Here is a 16,464-nt window from a genome sequence, read left to right as displayed (position 1 = left end):
CACACACAGTTCACGTTTCTACCTACAGTAGGTAAGTGTGAGCTATTGGCTCAGACACACATACTTATTTAGTTCATTAGTTAAATAAACCCTAGGGTACAGCACCCAGGTTCACATTGTTAAGCCACTAGTTAATTGATCTGGGCTTCATTAGCTCAGAAACACATTTAACTCGGGTCCCTAGTTTAAGCTATCTAGTCAACCAATCAGTTACACACAGCAATAGTTCACTAGCGTTAAGTCATTCGGGAGAGTCGGCCCAGGCTCACATAGTAGATAGCAAACACACGGTCTCATGGCTCTCCGGAGCAGCAGCAGTACATATGTCTTGGCAATAGATCTGCTTGTTCTGTGGGGGTTATCTTTTATATTTCTTCTGCCTGTAGGGATGATTTTTCATATTATTGTATAGCAGCAGCATACATATTTCATTGTTTTGTTTTCTTCTTCCAGCTTTGTTAGGGGGTTATTTAATATGCTATTTGTGCAGGAGCAGTATGTCTTAAACACTCACCGCTCCATATCCCCAAATGCATTGGCAGTAACAGGTTCCTGTACTGGCTTGCAGCAGCAATAATCTACAACTACAGCAATAACCAACAGCAGCAGATTAAGATCAAATACATAAACATTGTCACATCCATCACCATGCTAAAATCTTCAGAGAGTTGTCATGATTGAAATATATAGCAGTTGCACAACATTTTGAGATCTTTTGGTTTTCATCTGTGCTTTTTTAGGTCTTTTGGGTCAGATTGATTTGCTGTCTCACCACTAGTGAACCATTCCAGAGTTTGTTTCCAATCAGGCTGAGACCTCATTGTTTAGACCATTTTGGACTGATTTGTTTCGGTGTGCATCCAAACCAAATTAGTGGGGTTTTTGTTGTTGTTGTTGTGTGTGTGTGTGTAATGGATTTAACCAAACTAAAGGAGAAAACTTGGCAGGTTATGAAATAAGCCAGGTGTGATTAAACCCTTAGCTCGTATGTTTTTGTTCCCAGACACAACATTACAGAAATAGAAACCATTCCAGAAGTGGAGTCTTTTGTTGCCGGCGGAAATTAGCTTTTTTATTACAATGAACTTAATTGAGGTCAACTGAAGTGAATATGTAATTTAAATTGAGTTTGCGTCGGCTGTTTTCCGTAGAGCTGACCCCGGAGGAGAAGGCCCAGCGGGTGGCTAAGGCGATCCGAAAGCAGACTGCAGAGGTGGGCGAGCGCTGGGAGAGGCTGATGGGACACGCGGGAACCTGGCAAGAGCAGGTGGACATAGCACTAGATAAACTCCAGGACCTTCAGAGCTCCATGGACCAACTGGACCTGCGTCTAGCCCAGGCCGAGGAGCTCAAAGCAGGGTGGCAACCGGTGGGAGACCTTCTCATAGATTCCCTACAGGATCACATCAGTAAAACAACGGTACGTTACTGTTCTCGCCAGTATGAAAGTTCAGTCAATTCTGCATGGATTATTAAATCTAAAAATGATAATTCTGGCATCATTCACTCATGATTTAATTTCAAACCTTTATAACTTACTTTCTTCTGTCTAGCATAAAAGATATTCATCATGATGCGTTTCACTACTTGGAAATGGGGTGGTGAAGCTTTAAAAATGACAAAAAGGTTCATAATGCAGTATGACAGGCCCTGGTCAATTTTACTTTCATGAGCAAGAACTGTGTGAATATTTAGTTTAACATCTCGATCGTATGGTCTTGCATGCAAGAAACAATCCTTTGGGTTTTGAAGAACACAAGGGAGGGTAAATAGTGACAGAATTTCCATTTTTGTGTGAACTTTTCCTTTAAGGATTATTCTAGTTTATAATTTTCCTGCCTGAAGCTATTTTTATAGTTTTATCCCACGATGACGCTGTTACACCTCTCACACATGCTATGAGTCATTGCCAAACGCTCCGGCTGATGATTTATTCAAATTTGTGTTTAGGCGATGTGCAGAGTTAATGATGGTAATGTGATTTATTTCTGTGTGTGTTTCAGGCGTTTCGAGATGAGGTCGCACCTCTGAAACAGGATGTCCGAGGTGTGAATGATCTGGCAGGTCAGCTGACCCCACTGGACGTCCAGCTGTCCTCCACCACCAACCGTCAGTTAGACAACCTCAACATGCGCTGGAAACTACTGCAGGTCCTTTGCCTATTATTTAGCGTTTCCCTTTATCCATATTGCTTATCTTTTTCCTGTTGCTGTTCTTTTCTAATGAATGATTCGAACAAATTCTAAATAATAACTCCAGTCTCTTCCCTAGTGTCATTAGTTCAGTCTGTTGTTCTCAGAAGTGTTGTGTGTGTGTTTACGTGTGAGTTTTGATGAGACTGTATCTGTTTTCCTCAGGATCTGTTTAGCAGACTCACTGATGGTGTGGAAAGACTAAATCTTGAGTGTGTCTGTTCATTACTGTGTTTCATACGCTGAGATCTGTGCCCTGCTGTGACTGTGTGGATGATTTTTTTTTTCCAGCTTGTTTGAAAACTTTAAACTAACTTTCTCTCTCGCCGTCTCTGTCTGTCTCCAGGCGGCTGTAGAGGACAGGTTGAAGCTCTTACAGGAAGCACACAGGGATTTTGGACCCTCCTCTCAACATTTCTTATCCAGTGAGTTAAAACACATGAATAAATTCACACTAGCATGTCAGCTTTATTTCACTGGGCTTCAGTGCGCTTTGAAAAGTTTGTAGCACTTGCCAAGGCAAACTTTACAATAAGACCAGCATGAAATCTCAATGGTTGGTTAGTTAGTTTGTAGCTGGTGTGGTTGGTGGACCAACGCAGTACATGAGCAGCTAGTGAAATCGGTTGACCAATGAAGTCTCCCCGGTTAAACTAGTTAAGATCCGGATGGGAACACCAACATGACAGCATCTGAAACACAACACCCTCTGGTGACACATTTAGCTGTTTTCAGCTGCTTATACAACATATATGGTTAGAATTTTCTCAAGCCCATAACTAAGGGTATTATAGCCTATCCTGCACAATTTGAAATAATTAATGCTTCAATCTTCGACTTGTTTAAATTTTCATCTTGAAAACCAGTGAAAAATCCCTTGCATTTCTTACTTGAATGTCGTTCTTCTCTTAATTTGGGGGGAATAGCAACTTGTTTCAGTCTCTGCTTTAAATATTTAATGTTCATATAATATTCATGGATGTAATTGCTTTTGTAGAGTGTTGATAGTATCAGTGCTGTTTTCACAGAGATTTGCCAACTCATTCTCATTGAGGGGACGAAAATAATTAAAATTAATTTGATTTTAATTGGCACAAGTTTACACTCACACACAAACAGTAACTCTCAGCCATGAAAAATTAAGCAGCCAGTGTCAGATACGGTTGAAAATCACACATCAGCACACACACACACACACTTTAACAATGGCAAAGCTTTTGTGTTTAATAATTCAGTGGTTAATTGTCCACTATTTTCTGTTTCAGTTGGCTGTCAAGAGCAGCCATTAACACACACACACACACACGTTTTATTTGATCAGTTTTAATGTTTCTTTAAGCAATGAAATGTCCCAATTACATTATATTAAATCAGGTGTAACAATAACAGTAGATAAAACTATATTCTCTCTCACCCTACACCTTCTTGCCGAAATGTTGGCAGTAAAGAGGGTTAAGATTATTATAATTTGTTAAACCTTGTGTTATCTGCCTTCTTTCCTATTCATGCCTGTGCTGTAAGTAACTCTACAGTTTGATGCTGCGATCCATATAGTTTGGTGTTTTGAGTAATGCTGACACAAGACATGTGGAAAGCTCTTTTCTTAAGACCGTCACTCAGAACTTTTGAACTTTTTTTTAGAGCCTTTGAAGTTGTAGCATCCTGAATCCCATTGCATTCACGGTAAAAGCAGGGTTGTGTACAGTAGATTCTGCTGAGAGAGCAGTTCGGTGATATATATATCATCCAGTGTTAACCTTAGGAATGTTACTTTAGTGTCTGGAGAAATTAAAAGAGTGGGAGTCTGCTGATATACGAGAGATGTTCTTAATTAATGCTTCATTTACCAACAGACCCCTGATCTCCGCTCTGATCAATCTTTTATTATGTGTCCGCAGCTTCGGTGCAGTTGCCCTGGCAGAGAGCAGTGTCCCAGAATAAAGTGCCCTACTACATCAAGTAAGTGCTCCCTCTTTCCATGTGGACTGGTTTCTTTAAGGGTGCTTTAACTTCAGAGCTGTTTGAGCAGAACTGGGCGTCCGGATGGTGTGAAATCTGCTTTTTGAACTTAGAAACACACTAGCGAACTGTTTCAGGGTTTGGATGAAATGGTGGACTGAGCTGATGTATGGCTCATATACAGACACCATTGCGAATTACGTTTGGTATTAACACATTTTGACCTAAATTTTAGGAGCAAATTGTTATTGTACTTTTTTTTATATATTTTTATTTAGACTACAGTACCGTGTAAAAGTTTGAGTCGGTAAAGATGTTAAAAATGTTTTTTCAAAGTCTCAGAGGCTGAATTTATTTCATAAAAATACAATAAAAACAGTTAATATTGAGAAATATTATTACACTTTAAATTAACTTTTTCTGTGTGAATATTTTTTTAAATATAATTTATTTCTGTGAGGATTTATACAGTAAATTCTTATAATAAGCTTATAATATGACAAAAAAAAAAATCTTGAAAACTTACATTTTAAAACTTCAAAACAGATTTCAGAAAACAAAACAAAAACATGCTTTTTGAAAATACATGTCTATAAAACTGCCGTAAAAATATTCAGCTGTTAAATTTCAAATGTTTAATATTCACGTAAGAAAAAATCGAATTTAGATAATATTCAGTTTTGTTAATGACATTTGTCAATAATTTAAATTTACACAATACAAAATCAACTAGTTTTGTCCTGTTATAAGCTCCGTAGACCTCACACCATCTCTGCAGACTATAGCTGCTCTGTCTGAATACACCGTCCCTTCAGCTAAATGCCCATCGAGCCCAGAGAGAGAAAGATACAGCAGCATCCTGACAATGAGTTGGCTTGGAAATCAGCCAAACATGGAGGAGGATGAATGGCATGTGAATTAAGATGGAAAAAATAATAGTGACCTAGAGCGCAGAAGAAAAACAGAAAAGATGGCATCTGTTGAGTCTATTAAAATGCATGGTTTACTACAGTTATTAGTCACTAAACTGTGGTGCTGAATTGTGCCGAACAGATTGTTCCAGATCAGCAGTGCATTATGTCTTAACCCTGGAGTTTTGTAGCGGAGAAAAGCAGATGAAAGGGGCTTGTAAAAGCAGAAACAGAGAAAAGCAGCCGTGTGTGTTCAGGGCAGCAGGTGTGTTGTGACGAATGCCCGGTAGCTGAACTTCTCTTCTCTGACAGTCCCCATATGGCCCTGCATATATGAATACAGCAGCGATGCTTGCTTTCTCATCGTTTCATTCCCTGAGGGAATCTCTCTTACATTTGCAGAAAGCCTTGTGTCCAGAACTACCGTTTGGTTCTCTGTACAGTGTGTCCTCTCGGCTCATTGATCTTCCTCTTCTGAGGCAGTGGCAATTAGCAAAGCGTATTGGTCTTCCTAATTAAAAGTCGCTGGCTCTCGGCGCCCTGGTGATTGTGAGGGAGAGCCCTCAGCCGTCTGAAGTCAGAGGTCAGTGTGGAGGGTGATCTGCGGGAGCTTGTGGGACATGACAGACTGATTTACCCGTCAAACAGTTTTAAAGAAAAGAGACTCCAGACAAAACAGATAAGGTGTTTGTGCACTTCGATGATCTTTAATAAAACAACTCTAAGTGGATCAAAAAAGTGAAAAATGAACCAGTTCTCTTTGCATTCACACTGTTCCTGGCCTTAAATCTGAATTCAGATCTCTTTTGTCCATGCCTCACTCTTTTTGTTTGTTTGTTTAATGAACAGTAGAACATTATTCTGCTTAGTGCATAGAACCTTATCTAACAAATATATGAATGAAACGATTGGTTTATTATTTTAATAGGTTTATATAAACATTACAATAATAATTTAAATAGTGCATGTATGTAAATCTATTAACTCTTTTATGTTAGAAGTAAAGCAGATATGTGAATCAAATGAGCCGTATACCATAAAACTTGTTTGTATTGATGATGATAGTTATTATATGTGATGTGTTCACATTATAAATAATTACAATTACAATTAATAGAATGACTTTACAGTGAAATTATATTAAAAATTTTAGAGACAATTGTATGTTTTTTTTGTTTTATTAGTTATATTATATTTTTATAGCATAAATTATTGAATATTATTATTAATATTACCTGTCTTGTGTTCATCTGGAGTTTTGCTTTGCTTTTGTTTTGTTTTATATAAGCCACATTTCTTGAGACTCACAAGAACACAATACTTGCTCTTCTCCACCGAAACACACAAATTTTCTCTACCACACGCAAATACTTACGCTGACTCAAATAATCAATCATTAAGTGTGTGTGTGTGTGTGTGTGTGTGTAGGTCGGAATGAGCTGAGATCAAACCTCCTTAAAGAAAAACTAAAATGCCAGTTGAGACAGTGAGAGACCAAAAGAAAGAAAGTTTTTTATCTACAAAGTATTTTGTCAAAAAGCATATTTCTGTAATTCTAAAGACACTGTTTTGTGAATATAATGAGTTGGGTAGAGTTCGTGTTTATTCATCAGAGTGTGTTCAGAGACTCGCTCCCTGGACTTCAGAGAGGTGTGTGTGTGTGTGTGTGTGTGTGTGTGTGTGTGTGTGTGTGTGTGTGTGTGTGTGTGTGTGTGTGTGTGTGTGTGTGTGTGTGTGATGAGAGAGCAGCATCTAATCCTGTAAGCAGCTCAGTGCTCTCAGTGAAACTCCTCTCACATCCTCTGCTGTAAACCTCTGCCTGCTGCTCAGGATGCAGAATCAAACCAAGTAGTTATTTACTTTGTTCTTTATTTAATTATACATACATTTCTTCTTCTTTTTTTTCAGTGCTTTTTCCACCTTTCTAAAATTTGGGGTCAGTCAGTTTTGAAATAAATAAATAAAATTAATTTAAATTCCTCAAAAGTGACAGTAATGATGCTTCAGAAGATTTCTATTTCAAATAAACTTTGTTCTGTTGAATTTTCTCTAAGTCAAAATATCCTTAAAAAGTATTATGGTTTTCACACACACACACACACACACACAAATATCAGCATTCACAATAATCAGAAATGCTTCTTGTGTAGCAAATCAGCATTTATGACCCTGGAGCACACAAGCAGTCTCAAGTCACTGGGGGATATTTTTAACTAGCCAAAAAAAATTGTCTTATATTTAACAATTCATTAAAGAGAATAAAGTCTGAACAAGACCTCAGAAGGCACTCAGTTAGACCTCTCTGAACGAAAATAATGAACCGGCATATCTAGTAGTGAACGAACTGAATGAATGAAGTTTATCTATCTGTGATCATCAAAACCATTGTTCACAACAAGACAGATGAAGGATTCATTAACAAATGACATTCACTTTTCACCACCTACTGGCATAATGATAGAGTCATGAAGATCAATCCAAACCCCAGAAATGTTTGGCAAGTGTGATGCAGACCGACAAATAAATAGATTGACAGTAATACAGACTACTTTATGCAGGTATTATTTATGGTTGCTGGAAATAATGTGGAAATTAGTTGTCCAGCGATAGCAGCAGAGCGGAGAGGACCTCTGTCAACATGTGAATGAGTCATAAATGAGATGATGAGATTGACTCAACACCTGTCCCAGCATGCCTCAGGATCTGCCATGTCTGTCTCTGCTAAACTTGCTTGCAAAGCTGTTGTCTGCCTCAAGATCAGAGCCGCCCCAGACATTATACAGAATGAGACTCCCAGTGGTTAATTCATGCAAAGAGCTCATGCAAAAATGGAAATTGTCATGACATGACGTCCCAGATGTGTGACTTTCTTGACTTACAGTGACTTTTAGATTTCAGAAATAATATTAGCTCTGTAGATACAGTGAAAGTGAGTGGTGAACGACTTTGAAGCTCCTAAAAGTGTGTGAAGGCAACATTAAAATAATCCATAAGACTCATGAAAACACATCTTCTGAAGCGATCTAATCAGTTTTTGGCTTAGAACGGACCAAAATGTAACTTATTTTATAAATCTCAACATCTGCAGTCAGTTTAGCAAACATTTTTAAGCTTGATTACCTTTCCATGCACCGTCTAGCTCTGCTCATGCATCAAACACTAAGAATTGCTGAGCTTGAATCATCAGTACAATGTTCATTTTGTTATTTCCTAGCCTACAGCAAGGGGTCCCCAATCAGTGTGTTTCAACTTTACGTTATGTCATTTCTTAAATGTACTAAAGCATAAAACTAACATGTTTGCAGATATTTAATATTTAGGAAACGTGGTAAGTTTATGTATGTGTTTCTCTGAACAACAGTCCTTCAGCCAGTTACGCTGCCTCGAAGCGTGTGTTCCATGACGGAATGTCTGCGTTTGTTTTGGTCTGTGTGACTCCGCCCACTGCCAGTTCAGCCAATAGTATTTCGAGACCCCAGGTTGCCAATTAGCAGAAAACACACATATTCCACCATGGAAGCCATTAGACAATGCCTACCTAATAAAAAAAAAAAAAACAGAATCATTAAACACGTGATTAAAACACAGATAAATCAACTTGCAGTGTACGACTCGTTGCCTTCCTTTGTCAGTAGTGATCGTCCCATTGTGTTTCCACAATCTGTCAACCCTTGTGATTGTCGAGGCTGTGGTAGAGGGAGCGAGAGAAACTACTCTCCAATATTTTGAATTTGGACTGCAGTACCCATTTCAACCATTAAAGTCATCTAATCAAGGTCTTCGGTAGCACTGGAAGCTTCTGTGCCGGTGTGTGGAAACAGATTGGAGTTGTTTTACCAGAAAGAGGCTCTTCAGGATTGGACACCCCTGCCCTGTATGGATTAGATCAGTGGTTCCCAACCGCGTTAATGGAGCCCCCCAAACACTGCGTGTTTTCTATCTCTCCTTAATCAAACACACCTGATTCAGATCATCAGCTCATTAGTACAGTCTCCAAGACCTGAAATGGGTTTGTCAGACAAAGGAGAGATGCAAAATGTGCAGTGTTGGGGGCCTCCAGGAACCTGGTTGGGAACCAATGGATTAGATTTAAAAATGGTTTTGGTCACCATTCACTGGCATTGTATAGACTTAGTCAGAGGTATATTTGTATCATTTTGTAATTCCGTTTATACAAATGGAAAATGAGCACAAACACACACACAATAAGAGCAGACGGTGTAGAGACTAGAGTCATATTGTCCCTCTCTGTTCTCTTCTGCAGTCATCAGAGTCAGACGACGTGCTGGGACCATCCCAAGATGACCGAGCTCTATCATTCTCTCTGTAAGTGACACAAACACACATACAGAGACACGCTGAGACCAGCTCATGTCTCACCAAAATCCACAGATGAATAAATACTGGACAGCATCTGTCCACAGAGGCCTGCTGTCGGTGGAGGTGTGTGTCTGTGTTTGCAGGAAACCTCCAGAGACACACACACACACACACACACACACACAACCTATTCAGAGTAATACAGAGAAGACAAACAAAATGTGATTGGCGTTGGTTTTGGGTTTGGTTCAAGTTTTGAATTAAAAATAATAATAATTTGTTTGCATTAGGTAATGCATTAGGTATTATAAAGTTAAAATGATAAATAAGATTATAAATAAATATGTTTGTTCATAATAAATTGGCTAATTAACTAACACGATAAATGTTTAGATGCATTTGTCGTTTAGATGCATTTGTCGTTGATTTATTTTAAATTCAGTTTTAATCAAATAATAATTTGGTAATATTTTATTACTTCAACTTATTGGTAACGCTATAAAATAAGTTCCCATTACTTAACATTAGTTAATTCATTAACAATGAGCACTACATTTGTTACAGTATTTATTAATCTTTGTTAAAGTTAAGAAAAATACAACTGTTCATTTCCATTAAATAATATTAACAGAACGATACAACTTTTGATTTTAATAAAGTATTATCAAATGTTGCTAAAAATTTACATAAATGCTTTCTAAGTAGCTTTTATTGTAGATTTGTTTTTTTTTGTCTAATATATATATAAATATATAGATATAAAATGTATAATATATGTTCATAAATGTATGTGTATTTTATTTCAGTTAATGAAAGCAATTTTAAAAGTTTTAGTTAACAAAAACAATAAAACATGAGACCAGTTGTTTGTATTTATTTATTTATTGAAAATGATTTGTAATTTGAATAATTTTCGAGTCAGTCAGATTTTGGGCCAGGATAGGTATTTTAATTGTGATGCTAATTATGTGCCACTAATGCTAATACACACTTTCATCAAATATGTTTACATGTAAAACAAAACACTGATAGCTATAAAAATAACACTAGAAAAGATTTAGAAATTAGCATACAAATGATGTTGGGTCTGTCAAGCATGATGTGCGTGCGCAAGACAAGCACCTAGAGTTGACAGAAAAGTCAAAGTGCATCAATCATATTCTGACCTTTTTCTAACAAGAACCCAGCTCAACCTGTTAGATGACCTTTACATCTTGTTGACTTGTTAACTGGGGTAAGAACATGCTTGTCAAACACACTCGTTAACACAGACCTTTTTTTTTTTTTACTTGTTTTTGAGGTATTTAATGAAATGCTGCAGTTTATAATTCTGTTGTCAAGGCCAGATTGTGACAGATGGTGCACTATTTATGGATTTCACATGTCGCCAATCATTAAAAATAACAGACTCAAATAAACAATTCATCTGTGAATCTAACATCTTTTTCACAGATTAAAAAATCCTTTTCAGACTCCGTTCACAAGCAGTTCAGTTCACAGTCTCTGTGTTGATTTTTTCTTATACTTTCTCTTCTTTTTCCCTTTAGCTGACCTCAACAACGTGCGCTTCTCTGCATACAGGACTGCCATGAAGATCCGCCGGCTACAGAAAGCCCTCTGCTGTAAGTGTGTGTGTGTGTGTGTGTTGTATGATCAGAGCTGCATGCTTGCATCGTCTCACTCCTTCGACTCAATTAACTCTGAGAGACCCAATTAACAGCCGAAAGAGAATGGGTGTGTACAGTACGTGATTTCTTCCTCTTCCTCTGCCTCCATGCCTCACGTCCTCTTCATTTGCATGCATGTTTGTTTCTTGAGTTGTTAATTGGTCTCATTAAAAGTGTAAACAGGGAATATGGCATCCATCGCTCCATCAAAGATGAATGTGTTGATGGTTCAGATGCTGAAAGCATGTCCTAAAAGAGCATTACAAGCTATAAAACTTCCATCTTAATCGGGATGTTAGCCCCAACCGACTGTGACCGCTAACAATACATTTTGCCAGTAGCTTAGTTTCTATTTTTGTAGATCTCTGACACTCACATTCCTTCTTGAAGACGTAACTTGAAAGCAAAGATTGAAATGTAAGTTTTGGCATTACAAGTTTATATTGAGTTTTATGTGAAAATTGTATTGCCATTGCTTAATAAAATGCACATTCAGAAGTCTATTCTTTTTGTTTAATATTCTAGGGATCACTGCAATAATTTGTGAGTAGTCTGTAAATAATAGACTACATCAGATTAGCTTTTGCAATAGTGTAAGAGACCACTCTCATGAAAGCGTATTGACAACCCCTTCTTGTCATGCGTAAGGAAAGTGCTTCAAGATTTAGTAGCATCTGAGATTTAAACTTTAGTCGCAAAAACACTGTTAGAGTTCAGTCCATTTCTGTGAGTCATTCAAAACATTGCTCACGAACATTGCTCAAAAACTGTTCTCAGATGACATTGCTCTTAAATATTTTAAGAACATATGTCTGTTGATGACAGTATTGCTACATAGTCACTTGGTGGTAAATATGCCCTTTAATCTGGTTTTAATGACTATTTAATTACTTATTGTTAATTTATGTCCTCAGTATTTCTCTTGTGCCTATGAAGGGATCTTTTCTGATGCCCCCAAAATTGATTTTATGAAGTCAGTCTACTAGAATATTTTAATCTGTATTTTGTAAAAGCTTTTATTTAATTGCTTTGTGTTTTTTTTTTTTTTTTTTTTTTTTTTGTAATTACTCTTCTTTTATTTTTTTTTCTCATGTAATGCACCTTTAGGAAGATACCTTTCAAGACTCTATGCAAAAATAAATGTTATTTTAATTTAAAATTAATTATATTTCTTAAAAACACCTTTTTTTAACTGCTTAAGAACAAATGCATAAATAAAAATGTTTTTTTTTTTTTTTTTTTTTTGGCTGACACTTTTATCCTAAGTGACTTATATTGAACTCAAGCTGCACATTTGATCAGTTCTCGCTTTCCTTGTGAATCGAACTCATGACTTTGGTGTTGCTAGTATCAGTGAAGATTCACCTATGGGTTTTTATACAGTAGTTGGTTTTTCCAATATATCAGTAAAACAAGGACTGTGGTAAATATAAATTGAAAATGCAAGGTTGTTTTGCTCTTCAACAGCCATACTGAAAATGCAAACCAACAAGCAACGTTGTCTCTCTCTGTTTCTCAGTGGATCTGCTGGATCTGAGTGTGGCTCAGTCCATGTTCCAGCAGCACAAGTTGACGGTAAACTCCCAGCAGCTGACGGTTCCTGAGGTCATCAACTGCTTGACGTCTGTGTATGATGGACTGGAGCAGGAACACAAAGACCTGGTCAACGTCCCGCTGTGTGTGGACATGTGTCTCAACTGGCTGCTCAACGTCTACGACACGTATGTATTACACACTTGTGCTGACTGTACACCAGACATGTGGCATGTTATGACACAACAACACTTACATTTAAATCCTGCTGTTGTGTGCGCAGCTAGTGCCTGATGATGCATGTCTTAACCTGACGAACAGTCATTTTATTTTCCTTATCCATTTGGAAACCTATGTTTTGATTTTTAGAAATATTTTAAACGGATTGGTAAGACTTTGTTATTCATATATCTTACATGACATCAGACTTACATCAAGTTGAGCTCAGGATGTCTTTGGTCTACCTATCACCTTATGTTTCGAATCGGGCATATTATGGAAGCCACTTTCTGAACAAATAAAACACATTAATTGCAACTGTTTATCTTACATCAACTGTTTATATTTTTTGCGATTGTAATTTACATCTTGCATGATATAAATTCGCAATTGCAAGTCATAAGGTCAGAATTGTGAGATATGAACTGGTAATTCTCACAATTGCACATTTATATTTCGCAATTCTGAATTTATATCTCGCAATTCTAACTTTCTCTGGATTGCCAGTTTACATTTCACAGTTCTGACTATTTCTTAGAATTGCAAGTTTATATCACGCAATTCTGAAAAAAAAAAAAAATCTAACTTTTTACTCAGAATTATGAGTTTACATCTCTCAATTCTGATGGACTGTCCAGCTTTTGATATGCAAAGAAAATTCTTTTATGAAGTGAACTCAATTAGGTTCAGTTCAACTTTATTTGTATAGCGCTTATTCGTATACGATACAAATAATTTCAAAGTGACTTATAATATTTCTATAATATTTAGTAGTAGCTTATCAGTGGTGACTCAGTTTATGTACATATGGCAGAAATGTATGGAAAATCAATTAAAGACATAATCAAACAGACAACGAACACTATTAACAGCAATTATTATGATGTAATCAAACTTATAGCAAAATTTGGTAGTTCTTTATATTTTTTTAGGGTTTGCATCATCTGAGGTTCTCTGAGTGGTTGGCATCATCTCTTCTCGGGTGTTTTGGATCCAGACTGAAGCTCATTTAAAACCTAGATTACCAGAGAAGAAACGGGCAAAGACATAATTAGCATAACTGCTGTTCAAACCAAGTAAAATGTATTTGCTTAACCAAAGCTAAATAATAATAATGTACATTTGATCAGATTTAACTGTAGTACAAGATTATGAGATGAATTATTTGAATTCTTGGCTAAAGTGATGCGTTTTTAATCTAGATTTGAACAGAGAGAGTGTGTCTGAACCCCGAACATTATCAGGAAGGCTATTCCAGAGTTTGGGAGCCAAATGTGAGAAAGCTCTACCTCCTTTAGTGGACTTTGCTATCCTAGGAACTACCAAAAGTCCAGCGTTTTGTGACCTTAGGGAGCATGATGGATTGTAGCGTGGTAGAAGGCTAGTTAGGTACGCGGGAGCTAAACCATTTAGGGCCTTATAGGTAAGTAATGATAATTTGTAACTGATACAGAACTTAATAGGTAGCCAGTGCAGAGACTGTAAAATTGGGGTAATATGATCATATTTTCTTGACCTGGTACGAACTCTAGATGCTGCATTTTGGACTACCTGTAGCTTGTTTATTGAAGATGCAGGGCAACACCTTAGCAGTGCATTATAATAGTCCAGTGTAGAGGTAATGAATGCCTGAACTAGCTTTTCTGCATCAGAAACAAGTAACTTTTTTCGTATCTTGGCAGTGTTTCGAAGATGGAAAAATGCTGTTTTTGTAACATGGGTAATATAATTTTCAAAAGACAAGTTGCTGTCTGATATAGCACCCAGATTTTTGACTAAAGAGGAAGTAACAGTACATCTGTCTAGATGTAAATTGTAATCTGCAAGATTGTGTGTACTGTTTTTGGTCCAATAAGCACTCTATCTTATACATTTTAAACACACTCTGTTAGCTTATATTATTTAGAAGTTTCATCTGGTCTCCATGAGATATATAGTGGAGTATCATAAGCATAAAAGTTGAAACTAATCCTGCATTTTCTAATAATATTACCAAAGAGCCACATTTATATTGAAAATAGCAGAGCACCTAGGACAGATCCTTGCAGCACTCCATATTTTACTGGTGATAAATTCTATGACTCTCCATTTGAATATACAAAGTTGTAGCGATCGGATAGGTAGGATCTAAACCAGTAGCAGAAACTATTTTCCATACAGTAGCACATGCAGTTGTGTAAAAAAAATATAAAAATTAGTTTCACTATTCTGAATATTTCCATTGTAAATCAGGTGGGAGACAAATAAATCTTCTCATTTAGCTAAAGGCTTGTCTCGAGCACACAGCTGATTGTTGTGTATTTTATACACTCTCAAGCTCTGACCTTGGATGCTTCCAATATGGATGCAGTTTTATACAAACTAAACACTACTGAAGTGTATTCCCTAATCGATAATGGCAGATGTGTAGCATTGTCATATGCTCATTGCTGCCTTTTCCTCTTACCCACAATGGTTTTTGTTTTGCCACAGGGGTCGCAGTGGGAAAATCCGAGTTCTCTCCATGAAGATTGGGCTGCTCTCTCTTTGTAAGGGTCACCTGGAGGAGAAATACAAATGTAAGCTATTTTGCTCTTTTTCATAACAATTATAGAACCAAAAATAATAACAGACTATTTTCTTCTGTTTTTCTAACATCTTAACCGGACATGAACATCAAATGATAAATGTAACATTTAATTGGATAAAGCTGAAATGCAGTGGTTTAAATGAAAAACCTAAACAAAACGTAAAAATGTCACCTTGAAAACTGAAATAAAATAAATTCAAGTTTGTGCTAAAATTACTAAAACTAAAATAAAATGAGAAGCTAAATACTTTATAAAAACAACTATTAGAAAAAAAATATATATTTTAAAGCTAATAATAATTAATGCTATAATATAATCTAGTTAAATACTGAAATAGCATTGTAACATGTTGTAAGTCATTCCACCACATACTGTAAAATGTGTCCAAAAACTTGTATCACATATATGTGTATTAACATCCAATATAGAAGTTATGAGGTCCAAGGGTAAATGGAGGTTCATGCTGGTCGAGGTTTTTATGTATTTACAGATAATTTGATTGTTAGATGACATACAAATCCCAGCCTTATCCCTTTAACTAACATGTTTGTAGAGCGCCACAATCCCCATGATGCTCTACCTCTTTTTTCGGTCCTTTTTTGTTTCTAAAAGCACAGTCATCTGAAAGAACAGACTGCACTCCCATGATGCACATCCTCACGTAATTGGGCTTTTTGCCCTTTTAAGTTCTGACTCATCTCAGGAGTCTTCAGTCCTCTGAGTGATCAGGGCTCAAAGTAAATGAATCCCTGCACTGGTTAGTTTACAGGCTGCAGCAGTGATTGTTCTCCGTGTCTGAAGAACCATAGACAGACCAAAAATGATGTACAGCGCTTGTTGAGATGGAAAGTTTTTTTTTTTTTGTCAGCAGTTTGAGGTTCACTCTTTCCGGTCAGCACTTTGTAAAGCAGAACTGAGTGACGGACAATCACAAACGGGTTTGTTCGCTGACCTTGAGTTAACACAGCGCACAGTGAAATAGAGTCTGTGTGACTTTAGCTGTGTGTGTTGGACTGAGAATAGAGTTTATTGAACTGCTTTGATGCTCTCAGGACAGAGGGCTGGAGTTCAGCGCTCTGTGCATGCGTGCGTG

General features: G+C 36.9%; 1 protein-coding gene across 10 annotated transcripts in view; it reads left to right on the top strand.

The window, feature by feature from the left end:
- Positions 1-16,464, top strand: part of utrn (utrophin) — a 194,496-nt gene that overhangs the window by 134,764 nt on the left and 43,268 nt on the right. For all 10 annotated transcript variants that reach the window (XM_026199164.1, XM_026199166.1, XM_026199167.1 and 7 more), the window contains 8 exons: positions 1,152-1,420; positions 2,004-2,150; positions 2,539-2,617; positions 4,091-4,151; positions 9,327-9,388; positions 10,930-11,004; positions 12,569-12,770; positions 15,274-15,359. In XM_026199164.1, coding sequence (XP_026054949.1) covers positions 1,152-1,420; positions 2,004-2,150; positions 2,539-2,617; positions 4,091-4,151; positions 9,327-9,388; positions 10,930-11,004; positions 12,569-12,770; positions 15,274-15,359 — 981 coding nt within the window. The remainder of the gene's footprint in view (positions 1-1,151; positions 1,421-2,003; positions 2,151-2,538; positions 2,618-4,090; positions 4,152-9,326; positions 9,389-10,929; positions 11,005-12,568; positions 12,771-15,273; positions 15,360-16,464) is intronic.

This window comes from Carassius auratus, chromosome 23, assembly GCF_003368295.1.
Source record: "Carassius auratus strain Wakin chromosome 23, ASM336829v1, whole genome shotgun sequence".
NCBI lineage: Eukaryota > Metazoa > Chordata > Actinopteri > Cypriniformes > Cyprinidae > Carassius > Carassius auratus.
The sequence above is the reverse complement of the archived record's forward strand: the minus strand, read 5'-3'. Positions and strand labels throughout refer to the sequence as shown.